Here is a 23,217-nt window from a genome sequence, read left to right on the forward strand (position 1 = left end):
GGGTAATTTAGGGAAAGTGTAGGGTAGGGTACGGATAAGGTAGGGGTAGTGTAGGGTAGGGGCGAGGTAGAGGTAGGGGAAGGATATGGAACGTATAGGGTAGGGGAGGAGTAGGATAGGGGTAGGGTACGGGTAGGGTAGGGTTAGGGTAGGGATAAGGTAGGGGTAGGGAAGGGTTAGGGTTAGCGGTAGGGTCGGAGTAAGGTAGGGGTAGGGTAGGGGTAGATTAGGGGTAGGGTAGGATAGGGTAAGGATAGGGTAAGGATAGGATACGGGTAGGGTTAGGGTAGGGTAAGGTGGGGGGAAGGAAGGGTAAGCATTAGCGGTAGGGTAGGAGTAAGGTAGGGGTAGGGTAGGGTTGGGTAGGTTTACGAGCAGGGTAAGGTAGAGGTAGAGAAGTTTACATCAATTTTTACGCGGACGAAGTCGCGGGCGTCCGCTAGTACTATATAAATTCATTATTTGATCTATCACTGATAATATCAATAAGTCTAGTCTTTTTTGATTCTAAATTTTATAGAAGTATAACAATTCTTACGTTTTAGTTTGTTCACAGGTTCTGGCATAACGTCCGGCAGTTCAGCGATGTAGACATCGGAGATGCTAAACGGCTTTCGTTTCAAATCTACCATGCTGTCCATTAAGTGGTCGCACATGCGGGAAATTCTTCCAAAGTACAACAGACACGCTTTACCGCCACCTTGGAGACTAACCTGGTAAAAAACATCAAATTACACCAAGCTACCTCAATATCCTCCCTACGATTTTAAGAAAAATACCGATAACCTATTTTTTTTCTATTGGCCTCGGATGACGATCGCTAACACTTCGAAACTAGAACAATATATGGGAATGACAGTTCTTGATCACGTGACCTGTCGATAGCAAATGTCATTCGCATACATCTTTCTAGTTTTCGAAGCGTTAGCAATCGTAGAAAGAGAATCGACGTGCCACTGGGCTAGGGGGGTGACCCGGGACCTGATTCCAAACCTACTGGTTAGGCTACGGATTGAGGTCCAATTCGTAGCCGAACCAGCAAACCAGGGAAAAATGAGATAGACTGTAATAAATTAACCACATATTAAATTAAATCATGCAATACCCAATACTTTACCTTGTAACCAAACCTATCAGCGGGCCATGGATGGTACACGTAGTATTTACCGCCTTCATTCCAAATTGCTGTTTCAATTTCACCAGGAATCTGATTTGAGAAAATTATTTTTAGTAGTTACATACTGCATACGGAACCGGATATGGACGGGGCAAATTCGTCCGAAACACTCCCGATGGTCCGTAGAGGCCGGAAGGGGATTAGCGATACCTCGTGCGCACGAATTCATACCCGCGCAGTCCTTCCCTCAGCCCGTGCGCACGACTACACACCCGCGCAGTCCTTTTCGCCCGTCGTCTACATATCACGCGAGTGTCATTAACGAAGCCATTAATTAATTGCCAAGCTATAGTTACCCGCCAAATCCTACTGACAAATAAATCTCCTAAACCAAAGTATTACTAACTAGGGTAAATGTTTACCTACCTGTAAAACTCCAGCATCAGATTCTTTAAAGAAATTTTCTATGCCTCGACATAGATCGAACACTTTCCGATTAGTGGAGACCAGTTTTCCCCAAAAAGCTATTCCACGTTCCTGAAATTAAGTGCTAGATATCAGCTCTTTCCTAACAGAAATTTAAGTCAACCTTAGTGAAATTCTATATTTAATTTCAGTCTAAAATGACCGCAGTCTGGTACTGAAATCATATTATTCACAACACAGAAATTTCAAGTCTTTTTAAAACACTAGTCTAGACTATTTTACCTTACGAATATATTCCCTGTCTCTTATCTTAAAGGTCTCCTTCAATTCTCCCAAAACCAGTCTCCGAATTGGACCACCTAGCTCTACTAATGATTCCTGAAAGTAAAGTATAAATAAAAAAGTGAAATTGAAAATACATTTTCATAATAAATCATCTTGAATGTCATTAAAGTGCAAAAGATTTATATATCTTGAAGACCTTCAGCTATAGACCGATCTGGAAAGACCAAGCTTTCTAGAAGAATACTTACTCTAAACAAATTGTATCCGAGGTCAAGGGTCTCGTCTAGGATGTCTTCGTTCCACGCTCGAGCACGAAAACGACGAAGCATCGCTAACGCGGCCACACAGCAAGATATACCCGTGAACGATTTGAACGTTGAATATCTATACGAACGAAGAAAGAAGTTAAACTGGATAAAGAATATGCACAACTTATACGAGTAGTAATAGCAGAAATTAGAAAAGGCAGATTGAACAATTCAAAAAAATTTGTCATGAAAAATTATGGTTTATATCTATACAGTTGAAGGTCTGGCTTCTAGAAACCTGCTCTTCTCTCAAACCTCTCAAAGGCCCCACAAACTAAACTTCATAGTTGCCTATCTTACTTCTTTATGGTAGGAGGATGAGCTGATAAAGTTTCAGCTTTTATAAAATCATTAGGTTAACTATCAGTTTGTAGAGCAACAAAAAAAAGCCGAATAACTTCTTTAAAAGTAATAATGAGAATGGAAGATACAAGAGATACTACATGCAAGGAATGAGGCGTGATAATAATAGGGTAATTCTGATTTCATCTGAACTCTTCCTAAACCTACTCGTAGATAATTTCTGGTACACGAGTATGTATCAGAAGCTTAATCTAGGAAGAGTTAGAAGCTTAGGAAGAATTCAGATGAAATTAAAAGTACCCTATTATTGTCACACCTCTTTCCTTCTAAATCAGATCAAGATTTTGTTATACTCAAATAAGCTTGCCCTTAACTACAATCATGCCTGATGGAAAGCAATGATGAGATCTAGGATGGGAGACTAATAAAAGTAATAACAACTAACAAAGTAGTATACTCGTATAAATATCATCAACTGCCTGTAATCGTCCACTGCTAGACGTAGGCCTGTCCGAGAGCGCGCCACCACACACGATGCTCCGACTTCTCCAGCGTATTACTATTTGTAAAATAACAATTTACCGTAAACTAGCCATATGCCGCGTGGCTCTAAGAATCCACTTCTCTACGTCAATCTGTTGATACTGCGAGTGGTAGTTTTGGTCAGCGATGTCCACATAACTATGTATAACTGTCTCCGATTTTGGACGTGGTAGCATGTCATCTCTGAAAATGTCATGATAATAAAAGGTGTTCCTTTGATGATGAGAAGAGAGTTTTCCTTTAGTTGTGGACTTAAAATAATAAGACAATTATCATCATTATCATCATATCAGCCGACGGACGTCCACTGCAGGACATAGGCCTTTTGTAGGGACTTCCAAACATCACGATCCAGAGCCGCCTGCATCCAGCGAATCCCTGCGACACGCTTGATGTTGTCAGTCCTCCTGGTAAGGGTCGACAAACCCGGCATTTTTCAGTGCGGGGTCGCCATCCCAGCACATTGGAACCCCAACTATCATTGGCTCTTCGAACTATGTGCCCCGCCCATTGCCACTTCAGCTTCGCAAATTGTTCGCAAATTTCGAATGTTTCTTTTGCGGATTTCCTAATTTCTAATCCGATCATGCAGAGATACTCCGAAAATAGCTCGTTCCATCGCCTGCTGTGTGACTGAGCCTTTTTATGAGGCCCATATTTAGCGACCAAGTGCAGATAAGACAATAAATAATATTAATCAATGACTAGGCTATTACAAGAAACTGATGGTTAAATTCCCAGCCCGGAGTCAAGGTCAGGTCATCCTGAAATTACGTCCTATAATTCGCCTTAGAGCCTGTTTGTTCAGAGGGCTGTTCAGTTAGGCTGATTTTGATGATTGATGATCTCACCTGCCATAATTATGGCCATCTTGTCGTGGGCAGTAGAGGAAGAAGTTCTCGCCACGCAGCTGCATCAATTGTTCAATCGTGGGAACGGCTGGAGGGCGCTCCGGAGGAATTGGCAGTTGCGGAGGTGGCTACATGTTTAGAAAGAAAGAATTCAAATCTAAAAGTTACAGACAGTCAGTATCCTATGACAGCATGTCTGTCTGTAATCCATAAAAAGAAAGGGTGTACAGCTCAGCATATGTCGTCCCGCGCCGCTTACAAGAAGAGGTTTCTTTGACGGTTCGACGTACGATTCCCAGTGCGGGTCAATTTAGAATTTTATACTTTCTCATATCTTAAGGGTCATTATGTATGCCGGTGTTTAAATAATGAGTCACTGCTTATTTTTTCATAGTGTTTTCGTTTACGCAAACATCTACCATTGGGTTTTCAATGAAGTGACATAATTATGGTAATTTTGCGTAAAGTGGCATTAGTATAGTAATACTCGTAGACCGTAGTAGTAGCAATTGGTAACGTGATTTTAATGAAAACAGTTATTTTGTTGAAATAATCCTGTTAGATGATCGTAAAAACACTGCCTCTTGTGTAAAATCGCGTAGTCAAGGTAATTTCATTAGAATAACTAGTTAGATGAAACAAAAACTATGAAAACGATGTAGTAACTCATTATTTTAATGGTACACCCATAAAGATAATAATCTTGCTGGTCTGGTGGAACGACCGTGGCTAGTTACCACTCTACTAACAAAAACTTACTGCCACGAGATTAACCGTTTCTGTATGATGCTGCGAAAAAACCATCAGAGGTGTGATTATAATAAACAAAGAAGAAGAAAGAAAAATATTTTTATTTGGTCAGTAAAAACTTAAAACTAAGCTTTCATATTATATGAGAAAATAAAAGAAAAGCGCTGACCAAATAAAGGTCACCAGCATAAAGCTAAAGCTAAACTAAACGAGTACCTCTTCCAAATAAGTTCGCTTCCATCTTAGACTGAATCGCCACTTAAAATCATATTGAAGAAAAAACTAAAGCCTCACTAAAGAAACTTGATATTGAAGTAAAAATCCAAGGATATTTTTATCTTTTATATAAATTATTTCGGATTCATAAATAGAAATTTCTCATAGATTGGCTATATGATAAAAGGTATCGAACGAATCGAATCTTATAGAAGTATCATGCAACTTAAAGAAAGAGAAATAACATCAAGAGTTCTTACTTCCTTTGGAGATTTTTGGTAGAAGTCCCGGACTTTCTTTTTCGATGTTGCCCTAGACGTAGCTAAGCTCACCGCGCTGAGAGAACATAGCGGATATTTTCCCTGAAACAAGTGGCAATACTGAATGTAGGTATACATGTTCATCTAAAGGTGCCGATAGACTTGAGCATTCACTTGAAATGAGCATTCGATCACAGAAAAATACGGGAAAATTTTAGCGAGCGTTCTAGCGAGCTGATTTGCTTGGAATGGAAACATCGAATAGAACATTTGATAGAATTCTCAAGATATTCGTAGCAGTATTTGGCTCTATGCTTGGCTCGGCTGGTTGTTCAGCTCGACAAATGTAAGAACGGCGAATGCTCGATGTTCTGTTACAAGTGCATGATCAAGTCTATCAGCACCTTAAGCCTATTGCCACGCACTACACGAGTGGCATGGGAAGTAATGAGGTAAGTGAGCAGGAACGTTTGGCCAGGTTATTCGTCCTGCCTCAAATATTTGTGAAATTCTTCACGAATGTTCGTACGAGTATTTCCGCGAGTAGAGCAGTGTGGCGACTGGCCAGGCAAGACAACATCGCGGCAACATCGAGGCAGCGTGAGGAGCATAGTGAGGCGGCAGGGTAAGTCGCCTTTTCTATCATACTTCGTTAATAATAGTCCTTGAGTCCTCGTGACTATACCTTGTACCTTGAGAGCCTTGATAGCCCCTGTCTTAGATTCGGAGGGCGTAGATTCGAATCCGGTCAGCGGCATGCCCCTCCAACTTTTATTCAAACAGTGAAGGCAAAACATCGTGAGAAAACCTGCATGTGGATTATTAGCCTAACCCTTCTCATTCTAAGAGGAGACTCGTGCTCAACAGTTAGCCGAATATGGGACTGTTAATGATGATGACTCTATCTACTGCCCAAACTTTTTGTATGTAATATTTCTGACGAGTCGTAAGATAATTTATGAACATAGCTAACCTTGGTTGTGAGGCGTAATATTTGCTACATGAATACATTAATAAATAACAAACCTCATTTCTTTTCTTCTCGATAAGCGCATTTATATTCATGGTGTCCCATTCACTCCTACAGTGAATTTTCAATGCCTTGAGATCCAATTCATAACGAGGTACTCTATCAAGAGGCTCGACTTGAACAACCTTGAAAAATAATCAACACAACACAGTTTATTAACAGGTTAACAGTCCACAGTCCATATACGGTCTGTGGACGCACTACCAACTACTACTAAAACATGAAACAGTTTTATTTATGCCAAAATTTTGCCAAAATCTAGAATTTTCGTAAAATAATTGAGCGTCTCATCAAGATGAAGCTTTTCACGGAAAACTAACTTTATAGTCATCAGTTGCAAAATGATCCACTGATCCCGAACAACAGTTATGATATATCTCAAGAACATAAATTACCTCAATATTTGTCAAAGTTAATGCAGGTTTCGGATTGCCAGTTTTCGCAGTTTCAAGATCACCGTAGTTTGCGAGAAAGTCCACGACAAACGATGTTATTCCTGCGTATCGGAGGAAGGCTCCAGCTCCGAATCTGCGATGTTGTAATTAAAAATCGTTAACCTCGAGAAGAAGAAGAAGAAGAACCGTTGAATAACAAGAGTCATGATGTAAGCAACCTCAAAAAACGATGGTTTCGAGTTGTTGGAAAAGCGCACCACTTCAGTTAACCAGTAGTGTCAGGCAGCAGACCCTAAAAGTTCCTTTATTTTAAGAGGTGTAGTTTAAAAGCACTTTTGGAATGTCAGGATTGTCGGTTGAAGGCAGAAACTGCTGAAAAGAGCCTCAGCCAGAGCAATAAGCTAAGCAAAAATCTGATTGACCATTTTAAGCTTCCGTTTTCCCAGGCAACTTAGAAGCAAGACATTTACATAGATATACATAGACACTATGGTAGGTACTCGTAGTTTATTACTTCTTAATTATTAGCCGCTGGACTTCCATTGCAGAACACAGGCATATTTTACAGGACTTTCAAACAATTCGGTTTTGAGCTGGTTCATCGCTTACCAACAGGTATATTTTCAGTTCTAACCTTTTTATACCATATAAAGTAAGTGACCACCTCCTTTTTCAGTAAAAAAAAAGTTTAATGATTGCTTTGGTCTTTTACTCACAGTTTATGAGGAAGCCCAACTTCATCCAACATGTGAGGGTCGAAAATATAGCAGATAGTCTTCACTTGGCTGCCAGACTTTGGTGCTGGAGGGTAGCCCCAGATAAGGAAATGACGGTCGCCAGCTGTTAGAATCATCATGTACGTACTGCCGATCCTTTTCTCCATGAAACTGAAAGTAAAGATTGTTATGTTTAGTTCTTTTTTTTCTGTATAAGTTAGGCCTTAACTACAACCTCACCTGATGATAAGTGATGATGCAATCTAAGATGGAAGCGGGCTAACTTGTTAGGAGTAGGATGAAAATCCAAACTCCTTATGGTTTCTACACGACATCGTAACGGAAAGCTAAATCGCTAGGCAGCACGTCTTTGCTGGTAGAGTGGTAACTAACCACGGCCGAAGCCTCCCACCAATCAGACCTGGACCAATTAAGAAAACTTCAATCGGGCCAGCCATGGTTCGAACTTAGAACCCAGGACAGGACAGTTTTTATAAAAAAAATATTCAAGAGCCGCGAGTCAAAACAGGAGTGATAACTGTTTTAATTATTTGAATATAATTAATTATTCAATTTAATTATGAACCCTTTATTGTCGGGGAGGTGTGAAGAACATTTTGACAGCAACAACATAGAAACTGTGGTCATAAAATTAGTCCGAAGTTCGCTCTGTCAAGTGCAAATGTCAATCGTACCAACTTCAGCTGTAACACGCTTGGCAACCTCGTTCGTAACACTCCCGATGGGCCGCGCGGGCTGGGAGGGGGTAAATGGAAAACCTCTGATGCACCTCACGTCCCCGCACACACGATTTCACACCCGCGCAGTCTTTACCCTCGTCGCCCGCATATCATGGGTGTGCCATGAACGAACTTGTAAGATTATACGTTAACGTTACTCCCTTAAGGAAGTTATCACTTCTTTAATATGATTTTGTCACTCACGCCATTAAATCCGAGTCCGGCTGTATATTGTCTGGGTGTTTGGCGAGCAGTCCTCTCTCAACTTCCGACAACTTGATTGTATACTTCTTGTCGTTGAAGAAGAACGACGTGAGAAGCTGATTCAGTTGCAAACTCGGTTTACCTAATTATTATTAAAGAGAATTAAGAAAATTCTCAGGTATGCCGGTTTCCGCACACATCTTCACCGTTTGAGACAATATTTAATTTTTTTAAAATGACTGCATTGCATTGTATAATAAAACAACTAATTAAGTAACTTTGAACTTTAATTTTATTTATATGTATTATATTTATATTTATATTTATATAATTAATCAATACATATAAATAAAATTTAATATACATATATATAATAGTACAATACATATAAATAGTATTTATATTTATATAATTAATCAATACATATAAAGAAGTCGGTTAATAAAATTTAAGTGCCTCTGTGATTTCAAAGTTAGGTACTATGTTTTATTATACAATGCAGTGCAATGCAGTAATTTTAGGAAATTAAATAACACGTGTCCAAACGCTGAAGGTTCATCGCGAGGAAACTTGCATACCAGAGAATTTTCTCAACTCTCTGCATGTGTGAAGTCTGCCAATTCACATTGGGCCAGCATTGGACTATTAACTTAAGTTAAACCCTCTCACTCTGAGAGAAGACTCGTACTCAACAGTGAGCCGAACATGGATTGTTAATGATGATTTTTTTATAAAGTTTAGTTAAATTAAATATTTACACAATAAAGCTTTTATTTAATTTTTGTCTGTCAATCTGTTTACTTGAGCAAATTTTTGGAAGGGGTGAACAATTTTTGCGGGACTTTCACTGGTGGTGGTCAGATAAACGGAAAAATAAATAGGCAAAAAATGTTGATGATGATGATGATGATGATAACTGTTCAAAAAGACCTTTATAACATTTGAGGCACAGCATGCACTGCTTATAGAATCGATCGCCCGACTCAATCACTTCATCGACATCTCTTCTTATAAGTTCTGCGGGGCTCTTCTCTTCTAGAAGAGCGCGACACACTACCGCGATGCAGGCGGTTTGAGAACCTACACAAACGAACTGAGTATTATAGTCCCTCTTCTCGACAAGATAATAAAGGCTAAATTTTTGCCCAAAAAACGTTTTCTTAAATTTTTAGAAAGACGCAGAACATTGCAGAATGCTCGGGAATCGAACCTGTATCACTCTCTCTTTGTGTCTAATGCAATTTAGCCTGTTTGACAGTCAGTACCGAATTATTGCATTAGTTATTACGAAACATTCTAAAAATTAAATAATTCCCGAGAGTGGGGAAAGAAAACTAAAATAGAAGAAATTACCACAAGCAGTTGAAGAATACTTCTTAGAATTACAACCGATATTGCCCTGAAGCATCATTTTATTCTTCTCCACTTGAGCGAAGTTGTGCCAAATCTGCAAAAATTCGTGAGATTTAATATTACAAGTGACGGCAGACCGAGTTTTGCTTCTTAGGTACTTTTTATTCGATTTCAAAAAAAGGAGGAAGTTCTCAATTCAATTCAATTTTTCGCTTTTTAGTTTTGTGATTTTGAAGTCGGTTTATTGTTTTTGTTAAAAAGATTTTATTTTTAGTACTTTTTCTACAGCACTCGAGAAAACCTAGTTATTTTTAACCAGAGACGGCTAGTACGTTTGTTAGTGTTTCCATAAGGTATTTTAAACCACTACAACTTTATGAAGGTTTGGAGTTGGTCTGATGATGGAGCCGAAACACAGACGATGGAACTCGTCAAGAATTTACAGCAGTCACCTTTTGTTTGGGCTTGATTAATTTGTATTGATGAGTACTTTCCACCTATATGGATTGTGACTGTATTAAAGGTCTGGTGATGAAGACGAGGGACAGTGAAGAGAACTCCTCGACGGTTCACAGTAGCTACCTTGTGTTTGGACTTGATAAATTTGTATTGATGAGAACTTACCACCTAGATGGATTGTGACTGTATTAAGGGTCTGATGATGAAGACGAGGAACAGTGAAGAGAACTCCTCGACGGTTCACAGTAGCTACCTTGTGTTTGGACTTGATAAATTTGTATTGATGAGAACTTTCCACCTAGATGGATTGCGACTGTATTAAGGGTCTGGTGATGAAGACGAGGCACAGTGAAGAGAACTCCTCGACGGCTCACAGTAGCTACCTTGTGTTTGGACTTGATAATTTTGTATTGATAAGAACTTTCCACTTAGATAGGTTGTGACTGTACACACGCAGTGGGTATGCTAACACTAAAAATAAAAAAATAAAAATTTTAATAAAAAAAATTCAACCGACTTCCAACTCAAAAAATGACTAACTAAAAAGCAAAAAATAACGTCCTACCTATGTGCTACCTTCTGATCAGTTTGAAGGCGGTGCCAAGCCAGTGTCGTGTTTTAATTAAAGCTGTTTCTGGAATAACCACAGAAATTTTGTAGTTTAAACGTATTTAATTAAAACATCACTGGCTTGGCACCGCCTTCAAACTGATCAGAAGGTAGCACATAGGTAGGACGTTATTTTTTGCTTTTTAGTTAAAGTTATTTTTTGAGTTGGAAGACGGTTGAATTTTTTTTATTAAAATTTTTGAAACCTCCTATTTTATTTATATCTATGTATTGATTCTAGTTAAAAAAAAACATAGGAATGAGCAACCTTTCTCAACTTTGCGTAGTCGTACAACGGCTGGGTCATTTCTTCAGCAGGAATCCGCAGTAGCTTGCGTCGTCGCCGTCGTCGCCTCAAATACGGTGGTACCCATTTCCTTCTCACTACCTCCGGTAAGTCAATTACCTGTACAAACAAAATAACCATTACTGCATTATGTCACACTTTGACACAACAATTATTTCTACTTACATCAGAACAATAAAGATACCCTACGTTAAGTGGCATGAGCTAGTAAAAGCTCCCAGTTCAGCATATTGCTATATACTCCCTTTATGCAAAGAAATAATCCAACGGGCGGGAATCGAACTTACAATCGGTGGCAACCTTTGGGGGGGTCCGGGTGGAAACCAGGGCTGCGTCTTAATCTTGACCTTCGTGACCTCAGGCCAGCGCCGCTTGAACCTCGCCTTGCGTAGCATGGCTCTATACTCCGCTTCTCTGTAAATTCATAATTATGCAAAATTCTAATTACCACATGACTTCGTCATTTATTAACCAATTTCAAAAAATATTTTCTTGTTTGAAAGAGTAAATTGATTCCATTTAATTTTCATAAAAATCCGTTAAGTAATTTTGTGGTAAAATTAAAATAACTGAAATAAATGAATGAAATTGCCCATACTGTGCCGCTTTCGCGAAAAACTTCGTCGTTTATGAACCGATTCTGATAATTATTTTTTTGTTGGAAAACGTTCCAAGGGTGGTACCATGAAAAAGGAAACTAAGATCTGACTATGGAATCCTGGAGAAACTGATCGAGGGGAATGTTCGAAAACCGGATTGGTGGCCTGTACGTTTCTTAATTTTTTTTTAATTTTACGGTAGATAGAATCTGTTCGATGCCATCCGTACGATGCGGATCAGTAGACGCACTTACTAGGTATCACTTTCTATACCGTTTGATGCGATCCATCCAAGAAGTACGATGCGGATGTGGACGCTTGTCATTAATTTATTCTACCCACACCTGTAAACCGTCAGAGGTATGGGTCGCGGCATCATACCGCAACGCTAAATCGTCGTCGGTACGTCTGCCCGTTGCGTGATAACTAGCTATGGCTGAATTGCGCTGAAAAGGTCGTCGACTATACTAATAGCATTAACAACTGAGTCTTAGGGCCATAAATCATTTCTCTATATCTATCTCGCTTGCACTTATGGGTCTTATGGAGCCGTCTAGTGAAGGGTGTAACAATGAAAGACATATTATCGATAAGTAAAGTTTATTATCGTATCTTGTTCACAAAATTAAAAAAATTAACAATATTTGATTTAATATAATACATATTTCATATTATATAATTATTAACTAAATAAAATTAATCTTCATCTGAGTCTTCATCATCAGAATCTTCGTCTTCTGCCAAATTTATTATATATTAGTATCCATAGTGCGCAACGAGTAACACATGAATGTATTTATTTAATTGCAGTAAACACATTTATAGCAAAAAAAATACGCAATGCAATTACATTAGAAACCGACCAATCAGAATCGTCCAAATCATTATTGACTCATCATTAGCACGTGCGCAGGTAGCCGTTTATCGATAATTAGGGTGCGCAGGTAGGCGCGCTGCACATTCCTATCTTTTTTGACTTTTATGACCGGACGACTCAGATGATAATGCGCATACTATAGTGGCTGTACCGCAATATAACCGCCATATTGGATTAAGAATGACACCATGTACAATTATACACTATATCATCCAAGCTAAACGCCTACCTATACAAAATAGCATATTAAAAATTCTACTAAACAAACAAAGACTACATTTTTTTTTTCAAATCATTCAAAATCTTACTCTCTCAAAATTTGTGAAGCAGTTTTAGGCAACTCCTCTGGTTCAGGAAGGATTTCAGAGATTCTTTTGTTTTTGGACTTTGCCTTCGATTCATCATGTTTTTCTTCCTTTTTCTTGTCTGGTGCATCGCCGGCTGCTTGTGATCTAAAAACCATATTGTCTTGACTTTATTTGCAACGAAATTTTACTAAGGATGTGACAATTACACCGGATTCGGTATCGGTAAACATAGATCAACCAGCGTCGAAATAAGTCTGCACTAACGGAATACATAAGGCAAATACTACCTACTCGTAAGCTTCCTAGGTCTTGGTTACCTATTAGATAAATAAACGAGTAATTTAGATACGAGTCCGTATCTTACAAAGCCGTGATAACCCAGTGGATATGACGTCTGTCTGTCAGTTATGTGCATTTTAAGAAATTAGATATCACGTGTTTCAAACGGTGAAGGAAAACATCGTGAGGAAACCTGAGAATTTTCTGAATTCTCTACGTACCTATATGAAGTCTGCCAATCCGCATTGGGCCAGCGTGGTGGACTATTGACCTAAGCCCTCTCATTCTGAGAGGAGACTCGAACTCAGCAGTGAGGCGAATATGGATTGATGATGATGATTCTTACTTGGCTTCGTGTTTATAGCATGGAATTTGGCAATAAAATAAAACCTAATGAGAGCATTATAAAAAATTACTTACTTTTTCTTGTCAGCCATTTTTGCGGACTGATTTTTATATTAGGTACCTACGTTCCCATTTGAGCATTGACTTGAATTTTCTAAAATAGGGTAATTCATAAAATATTATAACGATCATAAATAAAATTATATCTGAAAAAAAAATTACCTAGGTACTTACGAATTTGTATATTTTTTTGGTTTTTATATTTTTCAATTTTTATTAGAAACACATTTTATTGCGTAGCATGTTTATGATTATTTTGTTATAAACATCAAAAGGAACATTTATTTTATTCTCATGTTTTGAAATCAGATTAATCAAACTTGCCAGTATTATATAAAGGTGCCTACAGACATGGCAACATGAAGCAGTTGTTCACATAATATTTAATTATTTTATTTTTCAATAGCAGACGCCCGCGACTTCCTCCGCGTGGAAATCGATGTAAACTTTCAACCCCTATTTCACCCCCTTATATTTATATTTTCGCATAATAAATAGTCCACTAATCATTTTACAAAAATATTAATCAAAACGTGAACGATTTATATCAAAAAATACTGCAACCCCTCTTTAATCCTTTAAGGGTAGAAGTTCGAAAAATCTTAAATCATTTTTAGTATTTTTTTGGTAATTCACATAACATTTTTTACAAATGTGACTTGAAAAATTAAGGACTTTCCATACAAACTTACCACCCCTGTTGAATTATATTTCGTAACATAAAGTATTCCGTCTTCGTGATATAGTCTCAAATCATTTCAATAAAACTTCATTCGAATTCATTCAGTAGTTTCAGCGTGATGCCCGGTCAACAAAAATACGGAGAGACAGACAGACAAAAAATAAAAAGTAAATTTTAGTTTCATTATCGATTATATAATACCCTCCAACATAATTTTCAAAAAAACATACATACAGCCGAACGTAGAACCTCCTCCTTTTTGGAAGTCGGTTAAAAGTAAAGACTGATATCAAAAATATTAAAATATCTTGACATTCTACATGAATTTAGACCTTTATTATGAGTATAGGTTGTTGATAGTAGCGAATTAATTATTAATTTTTAATCTACGTCATGCCAATTTTCTATTCTTTAGACTATACTAAACATACGTGTTGCTAATTTCAGCACCTTGGAACCCCAATGTCCATCGGCTCTTCGAACTTTGTGGCCTGCCCTGTGTGCCCATTGCCACTTCAGCTTGACGACTTGCTGAGCTATGTTAGTGACTGCGGATATCCTTTCTGATTCGACCACGTAGAGATATTCTGGGCATAACTCGCTCCATCGCCCGCTGAGTGACTTTGAGCCTTCTAATAAGACCACTATCAGATGTTAATGATAATGTCCGGGAAAAGTCGGCTTAACGTACTTTCCGAGGCACAGGATGTCACACTCACACGACTAACTTCCCAATTCCGGGCTCTAGCTGAATATTACTTAGAAGAAAGAAAAACTCAGTATCTCATATAGCTCAACCCAGGATTCGAACCTAGAACCTTGCGTTCCGAAACCATATACCATAACCATAATCGATTTTAGTAGTTGATTTTTTGATAAGACAGTCAGCGAGGAAATACGGTGCTGATTTGTGGGAAATCAGGGAAATAGGTATTGGCAACACTGGTCTTTAGCCTCATTTGTTTCGTAACTTTGCTTCGTGTCGTTCGTTGACTCGGTGGTTTCTTGAGCGAAATATTTAATGACGTGATCAGTGACGTTTTCGCCCCGAACTAAACGATTGTCAAGTGGAACGGCTGCAGGAATATTTGGGTCGTACTGATCACCAAGTGGAACGTAGTAGGTACTACGTTCCACTTGGTGATCAATCAATTTTAATTAATGGTGATGATGATGATCAAATAAAACTGACAGTTTTTTAATTTAAGTATAATTTTTTTACTGACCATATTGTTGTATACCTTTGATAACGTGTCAAAATCTTATAGCTTAAACAAAAGGCGTTTTCTAAGCCCTCATTCGCACGAGATTTTTTTTAACGGACGTTAAAAAAGCGTTTAAGCGTTTTTATCGAGCATTTCAATTTTGGACGTTGGAAATAGTACATACTATACGATACGCCCGCCAACGCTGGGTTATAACGCGTCGGTTTTTTTAACTCTCGTGCGAATAAGGCCTTACAGCAGGCGCAGTAGGTACAGTTATAATCGTAGATTAATATATCACTAATCGATTACTCGTTAACATTCACCAGCAACGTATAATAGGAAAATGAAGTCTTTATAATCTGGAACAAAAATTAATAGGATTATAATAAAAGAGATTGCAATCAAAACATTCCATACGGATTATAGTAAGATTACCAGAACAAAGGTGTTTAGATTAATAGGTAAGAAACCACCAGCTCTCACGATCATGGGCTTGTGGGTGGAGAGCAATATGTTGAGCAACAGACGACGTGGTTTCGCCCCCATTGTGGCCCAGGCGCTCTGGTAGCCAGCTGATGATACTCTGTCTGCCTTCAACAATAAAAAAACAATAGGGTAGTTGACTCATATCAAATTTTATATAAACAATATTAATTTCGTATAATACATGGAATAAGGGTCCGAAATATATCAATATTAATTAATAAAAGTTAAAAGGATTTCATAGAAAACTTAATTTAAAAGTTAGATATTTTATCAATTTTTCGAAACGTCAAAAAACGCTGACGTCCATTTTGTGACATCACAATGTTACTTGATGTTACTAAAGGAATAAACGTCAAACTAATTTTAAAAAATATATTTTCTATATAAAAATATACGATAATTTTTTTTCAATCTAGTAAAACGACAAATAACAATTTAAGGCCATTCTAGAAAAGTGTCAACTAGCCTATTATTAAAATCGGACCACCCTATAAAAGTAATGCATGGTCTTACATTATGTCAGCCACTGACCATCAAGTAAGCTCACATAGATGTAGCGCTAACGGCTTGACAGCCGATAAAACTGATCACTCGATCCCCTCCTGCTGGCCTAATGTCGTACCCACTCCTAGTAAATAATATTCGTAATGAACAATCACGAAATAAGTTTAAAATCATAGACTACGTACATACTTACAATAATTCTTCAGTCGTTTACATTTTATTTGTACATTTTGTACATTTTATTGTGACATTTTATTTGTATTTATATTTACCTGTAATATAATTTGATTGCCGAAATAGCAATAAACAAATATGTCCAATGCAACAGCGACAAGATATTCTACAGTCACCATTTCGAATTTCTGGAATATAAAATGGGATACTTTGTTTTATTTTATGACTGATAAACTACTACTAATAAAGTTGACTGCCTCGTTTGTCAAGTCGTTAGCGGCATATGTGATTTGAATCACGAGGTCCTGAGTTTGAATCCTGTGTCGAGAAATGAGGCCTTTTGAAAAAAAATCAGTTAAATTTACAGCTCGGACAAAAGTTGGTAGTGTTACACTGCCTCACAGAGCACGTCAAGCAGTTCCGGTCATTATTACTATAGCATATGATAGTGGTTGTTAATGCTCGCCACCTCGCATTAGAGCAGCGTGGTGAATATTTTTTTTTTTATTCTTTACAAGTTAGCCCTTGACTACAATCTCACCTGATGGTAAGTGATGATGCAATCTAAGGTGGAAGCGGGCTAACTTGTTAGGAGGAGGATGAAAATCCACACTCTTTTCGGTTTCTACACGGTATCGTACCGGAACGCTAAATCACTTGGCGATACGTCTTTGCCGGTAGGGTGGTAACTAGCCACGGCCAAAGCCTCCCACTAGCCAGACCTGGACCAATTAAGAATAACTCAATCAGCCCAACCGGGGATCGAACCCAGGACCTCCGTCTTTTAAATCCACCGCGCATACCACTGCGCCACGGAGGCCGTCAAAATTTAAGCTCCATATACCCCCAAAAGGAGGAATGCCGCGCCGTTACAATAGGCTGTTGATGATGATGACTTACTAAAGTAGCTTCATACAACAGTGTACAAAGATACACGGTAACTTGTACAACTCTCAACACAAGCAGTGGAGATACAAAGTTTTCGAAGCGATCTTTATACTCTTTCACAACCTGGGACATTCGGGCACAGTCCCGCAAGGCCACCATCGTTGCATCGTCATATATTGGACTATAGATATCTGAAATATATAAAAATGTAGTTTATAAATACAAATTTAAAAGAACAAGCAAATTTTCTATTTATTCGGGCAAATATTAAATTGGAATATTACCGTATTGCGTTTTATTTCCCTGAGATGTCTGAAATGTAATTAATTTATTTATTTATTAAAAATTCAAGCAATACTATTTTACATTATACATTATAATAATTACACTAGTTACACTTTATTGTATAACTAGCTGACACAGCGCGGATTCAACCGCGTGGTTTTCGTTCCCGTTGGAATACGGAGATAATATATATCCTATAGCCTTCTTCGATAAATGGGCTATCTAACACTGAAAGAATTTTTCAAATCGGACCAGTAGTTCCTGAGATTAGCGCGTTCAATCAATCAAACAAACAAACAAACTCTTCAGCTTTATATATTACTATAGACTATAGATATATACTTAGATGTTAGTAATGGATACCCAGTTTAGGCGGTTTATTTGGTTGATCTCGGAAAATACACAACACAAGTGAACAAGAAAACTTATTAAATGTTTTTATGTGCGTCAAAATTATTGCATAATATCAGAATTTATAATCTTCACCCATCTGCATAATGCTAGCCACTCAACATCCGATAAACCCAGCCTGCAGTAACCGTTAGACGTCCGGTAAAACTGATCGTGTGTTGGTCGCGTCGGCATGTTGATTTAAAAAATTACAATTCACACATTCTTCAAATCAAATTCGGGATTTGTGAAAAATGTGTGAATTTTGAAAATTGAATTTCAAGTGGATGAAGTCGCGGGCGTTTATGGCTGGTGGGAGACTTCGGCTGTGGCTAGTTACCACCCTACCGACAAAGACGTACCGCCAAGCGAAGCGTATAGAAACCCAAAGGGGTGTGGATTTTCATCCTCCTCCTAACAAGTTATCCCGCTTCCATCTTAGATTGCATCATCACTTACCATCAGGTGAGGTTGTAGTCAAGGGCTAACTTGTTAAGAATAAAAAATCTAATCTAATATTTTTTATAAAGTAAAGATATCCTACGAAAGCTACCCATTTCTTATCATAATGGTAACCGGAGTCACAAATCTCCGACCGGTTGTACAAGTAACTGTGTTCTTCGTCCAGTTTTATATCATTGAATTGGTTTGCAAGCGCCTTGTGATGGACGCCATGTTGGAGCAACGCCGTAAATCGTATATTGCGGAGACAACAGCAGAGAAGATCCAGTTGACCACAGAGAAGAATAGCGTTGCAGGCGAAGAATACACCTAGAATAAAGGACGATTTTGACGAGAATAATTCTGGCTTAGATACAGGTTATTTATGAACATTTTTTTATCCACTTTTTAAAATCCATAGCAGGTACATTTTAAAGCCCCATTAAGTACCTAGTTATTAGGTTACTAGTCCATCGACGCGGAGCGACGCAGCGGAGCCGAGAAACGGAAAAATATTAATAAGGAAAAAGGAAAGGATAGCACAAAATCTCCCCTCCTATTCAGTGGACAGGGAGTTGCGAGCTAGTTTAAAATGTATATAAAAACGGTAAACAGAGCGGGCTTCGCATTACTTTCTCACTTCGCTCCGCAGCCTCACTCCACTCCGGTGGACAGACACAGTACGCAACTCCGCTCCGCATTAGTCTGTTTCTCCGCTTTGTTGCCTCGCTCCGCTTTGGTGGACAAGCAGCTTTAAACTTAATAAAACGGCTTTAAAGTTAATAAAATAATAGTAGTGTAGAGTTCCGTAGATTAAATTAGCACTTTACCTAATCCTTTAATGCACAAAATTACAGATAGCGATACCCGACATTATAAGATAAAGGAGCAAACTTTCCGTTTCCTCTTAAGTTTCTAGAACTTTACGAGTAACTATTCTGCCGTCCTAATGAAGAGTGCAATAAGTCGTGTTTTTGGGCAAATTGACTTAAGTCCATATTCGTAATCAGGAAAATGAGTTCTATATTTTCGTCTTAGACGTCTTTTTTGTATCTTCAATAGTTTCGGTTTTATTGATTAGCATAACTGCAATATGTAATATTACAGTTTGTAAGTAGCTAATCATAACCGAAATATCTTGAGTTATGACTTGGATAGCTTTCATATTTAGAAATATTACTTAAAATTTACTAATCATATGTGCAACAAGTAAGAGTTATTGCAGTTATCATAAGGAAACTTATTACTTGAAATGTCTTGCTTACTAAATGTACATACTGATTGCTACTGAATCTATTACAATAAAATATTTTGCGGATGCAGTAAAATTGCCAAATTCTAAGATAACATGGTAAAAGTGATGACTATATCAGGTTTTTACTTATATCAACACCTATCGTCTCAGTACAAAATGAGAAACACACAACCAAGGCTAAATTTAAAGAATATTTCGGCAGTAAAGGCTGAAAGGAGACAAATATCAATGAAAGTCAAAGAAAAACATGCAGCTGATGGGAGAGAATGACACTTCCTGGAAATGAAAATTATCAAAAAGGAAAAACTTCCAGACTTTACAAATGAAACTGCGTTCAGAGGCATAACAAAAGATCGAAAAGAAAGAACAATATCAGAATTGTTGCCTCTGATGTCAAAGACGAGCAGGAGTTTTTAGTTAAATTTACCAGTATCTTCGCAAGTATCAAACATAGATTAAAATAAGATTACAAACTGACTATTAATATGTGTAAACATGTAAGATTTTAAGTAGTGATTTGATTAAGACACTTTTATTGATACTTTTATTGAATTAGGACTGATTTCAAGATTGGTCTCATAATGTGACTCTATTCTTAATCTATGGCAAGAGATTTTTGTAAAACAGAAGATTTAGAAGAGAAGTTTTTTTTTTTAATTATAATGTGTAACTACGGAGAAGTTGCTATTTTATTAACATTTGAAAGTACTAGGTACTTTGTCAGTAAAAAAACGCTTAAAGTGATACATGTATTACACAAAAAACATTAACACTTAATCTAATAATGCGACTTAGGAGATCATTCTTTAAATCAGTCTTATAACGATTAGAATAACCTATACAGCAACTTAAAAACCTGTTTATAATCTTATTTTAATCTATGTTGGACACTTGTAAAGATACTGTTAAATGTAAAAAACTTCTTCTCGTCTCTGGCATCAGAGGCGACAATTCTGATATTATTTTTTGTTTTTGATCTTTTGTTATGCCTCTGAATGCAGTTTTATTTTTAATATCTGGATTTTTTTTGATAACACTTAGATTAGATTCTTACAGTTTCATATAATTAAACTTATTAAATAAATATTTTCATACCAAATAATTTAGTTTTAATATATTTTCATATAAACTTATTATGTTCTTGCAATAAACCATTCTTCCTAATATCTAATTAAAATATTTTACTAAGGAAAACAGCAATAACTAGGACAGTTATTGCATGTATGGTAGAAGAAACTATAGGACATCGTATACTTACTGTGCTACACAAAAGTGCAATTTGTCGGTTTACTAACAAATAATGCAATAAACAGTGTAGTTATTGCAGTTATGATTAGGAATGGTAAACGAAACTACTCATAAGTCCTAATGAAAAATACATTATTGCGTTTTTACTATGTATATAAACTTATGTACAAATATAATATACTACATAAAATTAAGCATTATTTTATGCGCCGTTTAGTAAAAGTTTAAAATATATATATCTTAAATAGTTACGAAGATACACACAAAACAAAAATTAAAACTTTAACCGCAATTATCTCGAAAGTAGTCAAAACCTAGTTATTGCACTCTTCATTATGAGGGCAGTATTCGTTCAAATGGTGTTCTGTTTATAATTTTATATCATTCGACTGCTCTTCAGAACCGTGTACTGCATAATTTCTAGAACAATTCTCTATTCTGAAAAAATTGAGCCGTGATAGCCCAATGGATATGACCTCTGCCTCTGATTTAGTGTGGGTTCGAATGCGGTCCGAGGCACGCATCTCCAACTTTACAGTTGAGTGCATTTTGAGAAATTAAATATCACGTGTCTCAAACAGTGAAGGAAAAACATCGTGAGGAAACCTGCATACCAGAGAATTTTCTTAATTCTTTCCGTGTGTGAATTCTGCCAATCCGCATTGGGCTCGTAGTGGACCTTGGCCTAACCACTCTCATTCTGAGAGGAGACTGGATGTCAGCAGTGAGCCAAATAAGTATAGGTTGATAATGATAATCACAACCTAATTTACATCAAAATATACTCAGAGGCACAAATATGACGCGTGTATATTAAAGGGGGCGGAAAATTGTGCCTCTGAGTATATTTATTACGAGTACAGTACCAAGTTGTCCAACTGCGAGAGCCACGAAAGCTTGTGAAATGCACTGCCGTAAGAAAATCAATATCAATATCATGTCGTGAGTTACATCCGTATATATCCAATGTTGGAGTGGTTGATTTGTCAACACTGTAACAATAAATGGTATTAAAATTTGGTAAAGATGGTAATTTATTTAAATATTTCATCATCATCATCGCCATCGAAAGACGTCCTCTGCTGGACATAGGCCTCTTACATGAACTTCCAAGCACAACGGTCGCCATTCCAGCACCATGGGACATCGGCTATTCGAACTATGTGACCTGCCCATTGTCACTTCAGCTTTGTGACTTTATGACTATGTCAGTGACTTCGGTTCGCCTGCGGATCTCCTCATTTCGGATTCGATTACGCAGATAAACTAAAATGTGACAAGAGTGACTTTGAGCCTTCTAATGAGGCCCATAGTTAGCGACCAAGTCTCGGATCCGTAGGTCATCACTGGCAACACGCACTGTTCGAAGACTTTCGTCTGCAGACACTGAAGAATTTTGGACAAAAAAATGTCACGGAGTTTCCCGAACGCTGGCCAGTCGAGCTGGATACGGCTTTCTCGAAATTAGACCTACCTAACTGATGGAATGTGTTTAATAATTTAAATATTTAATAATTAATTTTTGAACCATACATTAGAATGACGTCATTTAATTTTTCGTATGCTTCTCAATAAACCCTTTTAAAATTGATTAGTGGTCCGTCATCTTTGGAACCCGCCATTTTTAATTTAGAATGACGTCACGTAACAATGAATTGTCTTCTTTACTTGTTTGCAAAACTGATCAATCGATCAGTTGCAAAATTTAACGAAACACACTTTGTCATTTAAATTATAAAGCTACTATCAATATAATGGTACTTACAATGAAGAATGACTGGCAAGATCAAGTACATAGCAACACTAAAGATGGTGCATGCGGTGTAGAAACAGCAAAAATTCTTCGCTGTCCTGTAAGCTTTCGTCATCGTCATGTTAGACAGTCCTCTAGCAGAGTGCCACTTGAAGTTACAATTCATATATTCCACCAATTCGTACATCTCCGTTTTGTACATTCCAAAATAAGAGACAATGAAAACTGCAGCGGCTATTGGCAATCCATCGGCCATTATATCTAGACTGGTCATGATATCAGTCCATTCGCTAAACAAATGTACTATCAGAGACACCAACAAGTTGATCAACATGAACAATGTGAAGCCTAAGAAGATGTTGTTGAGGAAAATTTGATTTTCATTTTGTGGTTTCTTGTACCAATCCCAGCATGCTACACATTTGAGTGGCAGTTCCATAAAGTGCGCGTAGATTGATACTTTATCGACATTCATACTTGATTTCGCTTTGTTATATGAAATAAATCTTAAATGTTTTAACATCTAAAATAAAACAAAACATTATTCAAAATTTGTATAGGTA

General features: G+C 37.4%; 2 protein-coding genes across 2 annotated transcripts in view; both read right to left on the reverse strand.

Moving 5' to 3' along the window:
* The window catches only part of LOC112042795 (uncharacterized), a 43,198-nt gene extending 29,826 nt beyond the window's left edge, over positions 1 to 13,372 (reverse strand). The window contains exons 1-18 of the mRNA XM_052882855.1: positions 13,356 to 13,372; positions 12,657 to 12,800; positions 11,160 to 11,286; positions 10,834 to 10,971; positions 9,498 to 9,591; positions 9,075 to 9,224; positions 8,145 to 8,286; positions 7,201 to 7,371; positions 6,485 to 6,617; positions 6,086 to 6,214; positions 5,060 to 5,161; positions 3,834 to 3,961; positions 3,022 to 3,165; positions 2,077 to 2,212; positions 1,826 to 1,921; positions 1,544 to 1,654; positions 1,118 to 1,207; positions 539 to 713 (exon numbers count right to left, since the gene is read on the reverse strand). Coding sequence (XP_052738815.1) covers positions 539 to 713; positions 1,118 to 1,207; positions 1,544 to 1,654; positions 1,826 to 1,921; positions 2,077 to 2,212; positions 3,022 to 3,165; positions 3,834 to 3,961; positions 5,060 to 5,161; positions 6,086 to 6,214; positions 6,485 to 6,617; positions 7,201 to 7,371; positions 8,145 to 8,286; positions 9,075 to 9,224; positions 9,498 to 9,591; positions 10,834 to 10,971; positions 11,160 to 11,286; positions 12,657 to 12,800; positions 13,356 to 13,372 — 2,227 coding nt within the window. The remainder of the gene's footprint in view (positions 1 to 538; positions 714 to 1,117; positions 1,208 to 1,543; positions 1,655 to 1,825; positions 1,922 to 2,076; positions 2,213 to 3,021; positions 3,166 to 3,833; positions 3,962 to 5,059; positions 5,162 to 6,085; positions 6,215 to 6,484; positions 6,618 to 7,200; positions 7,372 to 8,144; positions 8,287 to 9,074; positions 9,225 to 9,497; positions 9,592 to 10,833; positions 10,972 to 11,159; positions 11,287 to 12,656; positions 12,801 to 13,355) is intronic.
* A 2,163-nt stretch (positions 13,373 to 15,535) lies between these two features.
* On the reverse strand, positions 15,536 to 23,141 carry LOC112042796 (putative odorant receptor 85e). Its single transcript, XM_052883065.1, has 8 exons — positions 22,667 to 23,141; positions 21,768 to 21,893; positions 18,502 to 18,728; positions 17,567 to 17,594; positions 17,295 to 17,473; positions 16,493 to 16,582; positions 15,666 to 15,821; positions 15,536 to 15,589 (listed from the first exon to the last, which is right to left on the reverse strand). The coding sequence occupies exons 1-8, from the start codon at positions 23,127 to 23,129 to the stop codon at positions 15,536 to 15,538; spliced, it is 1,323 nt and encodes a 440-aa protein (XP_052739025.1). The 5' UTR covers positions 23,130 to 23,141.
* Between the last annotated feature and the right edge of the window lie 76 nt (positions 23,142 to 23,217).

The sequence above is a fragment of the Bicyclus anynana genome, chromosome 8 (genome assembly GCF_947172395.1).
Source record: "Bicyclus anynana chromosome 8, ilBicAnyn1.1, whole genome shotgun sequence".
Lineage (NCBI taxonomy): Eukaryota > Metazoa > Arthropoda > Insecta > Lepidoptera > Nymphalidae > Bicyclus > Bicyclus anynana.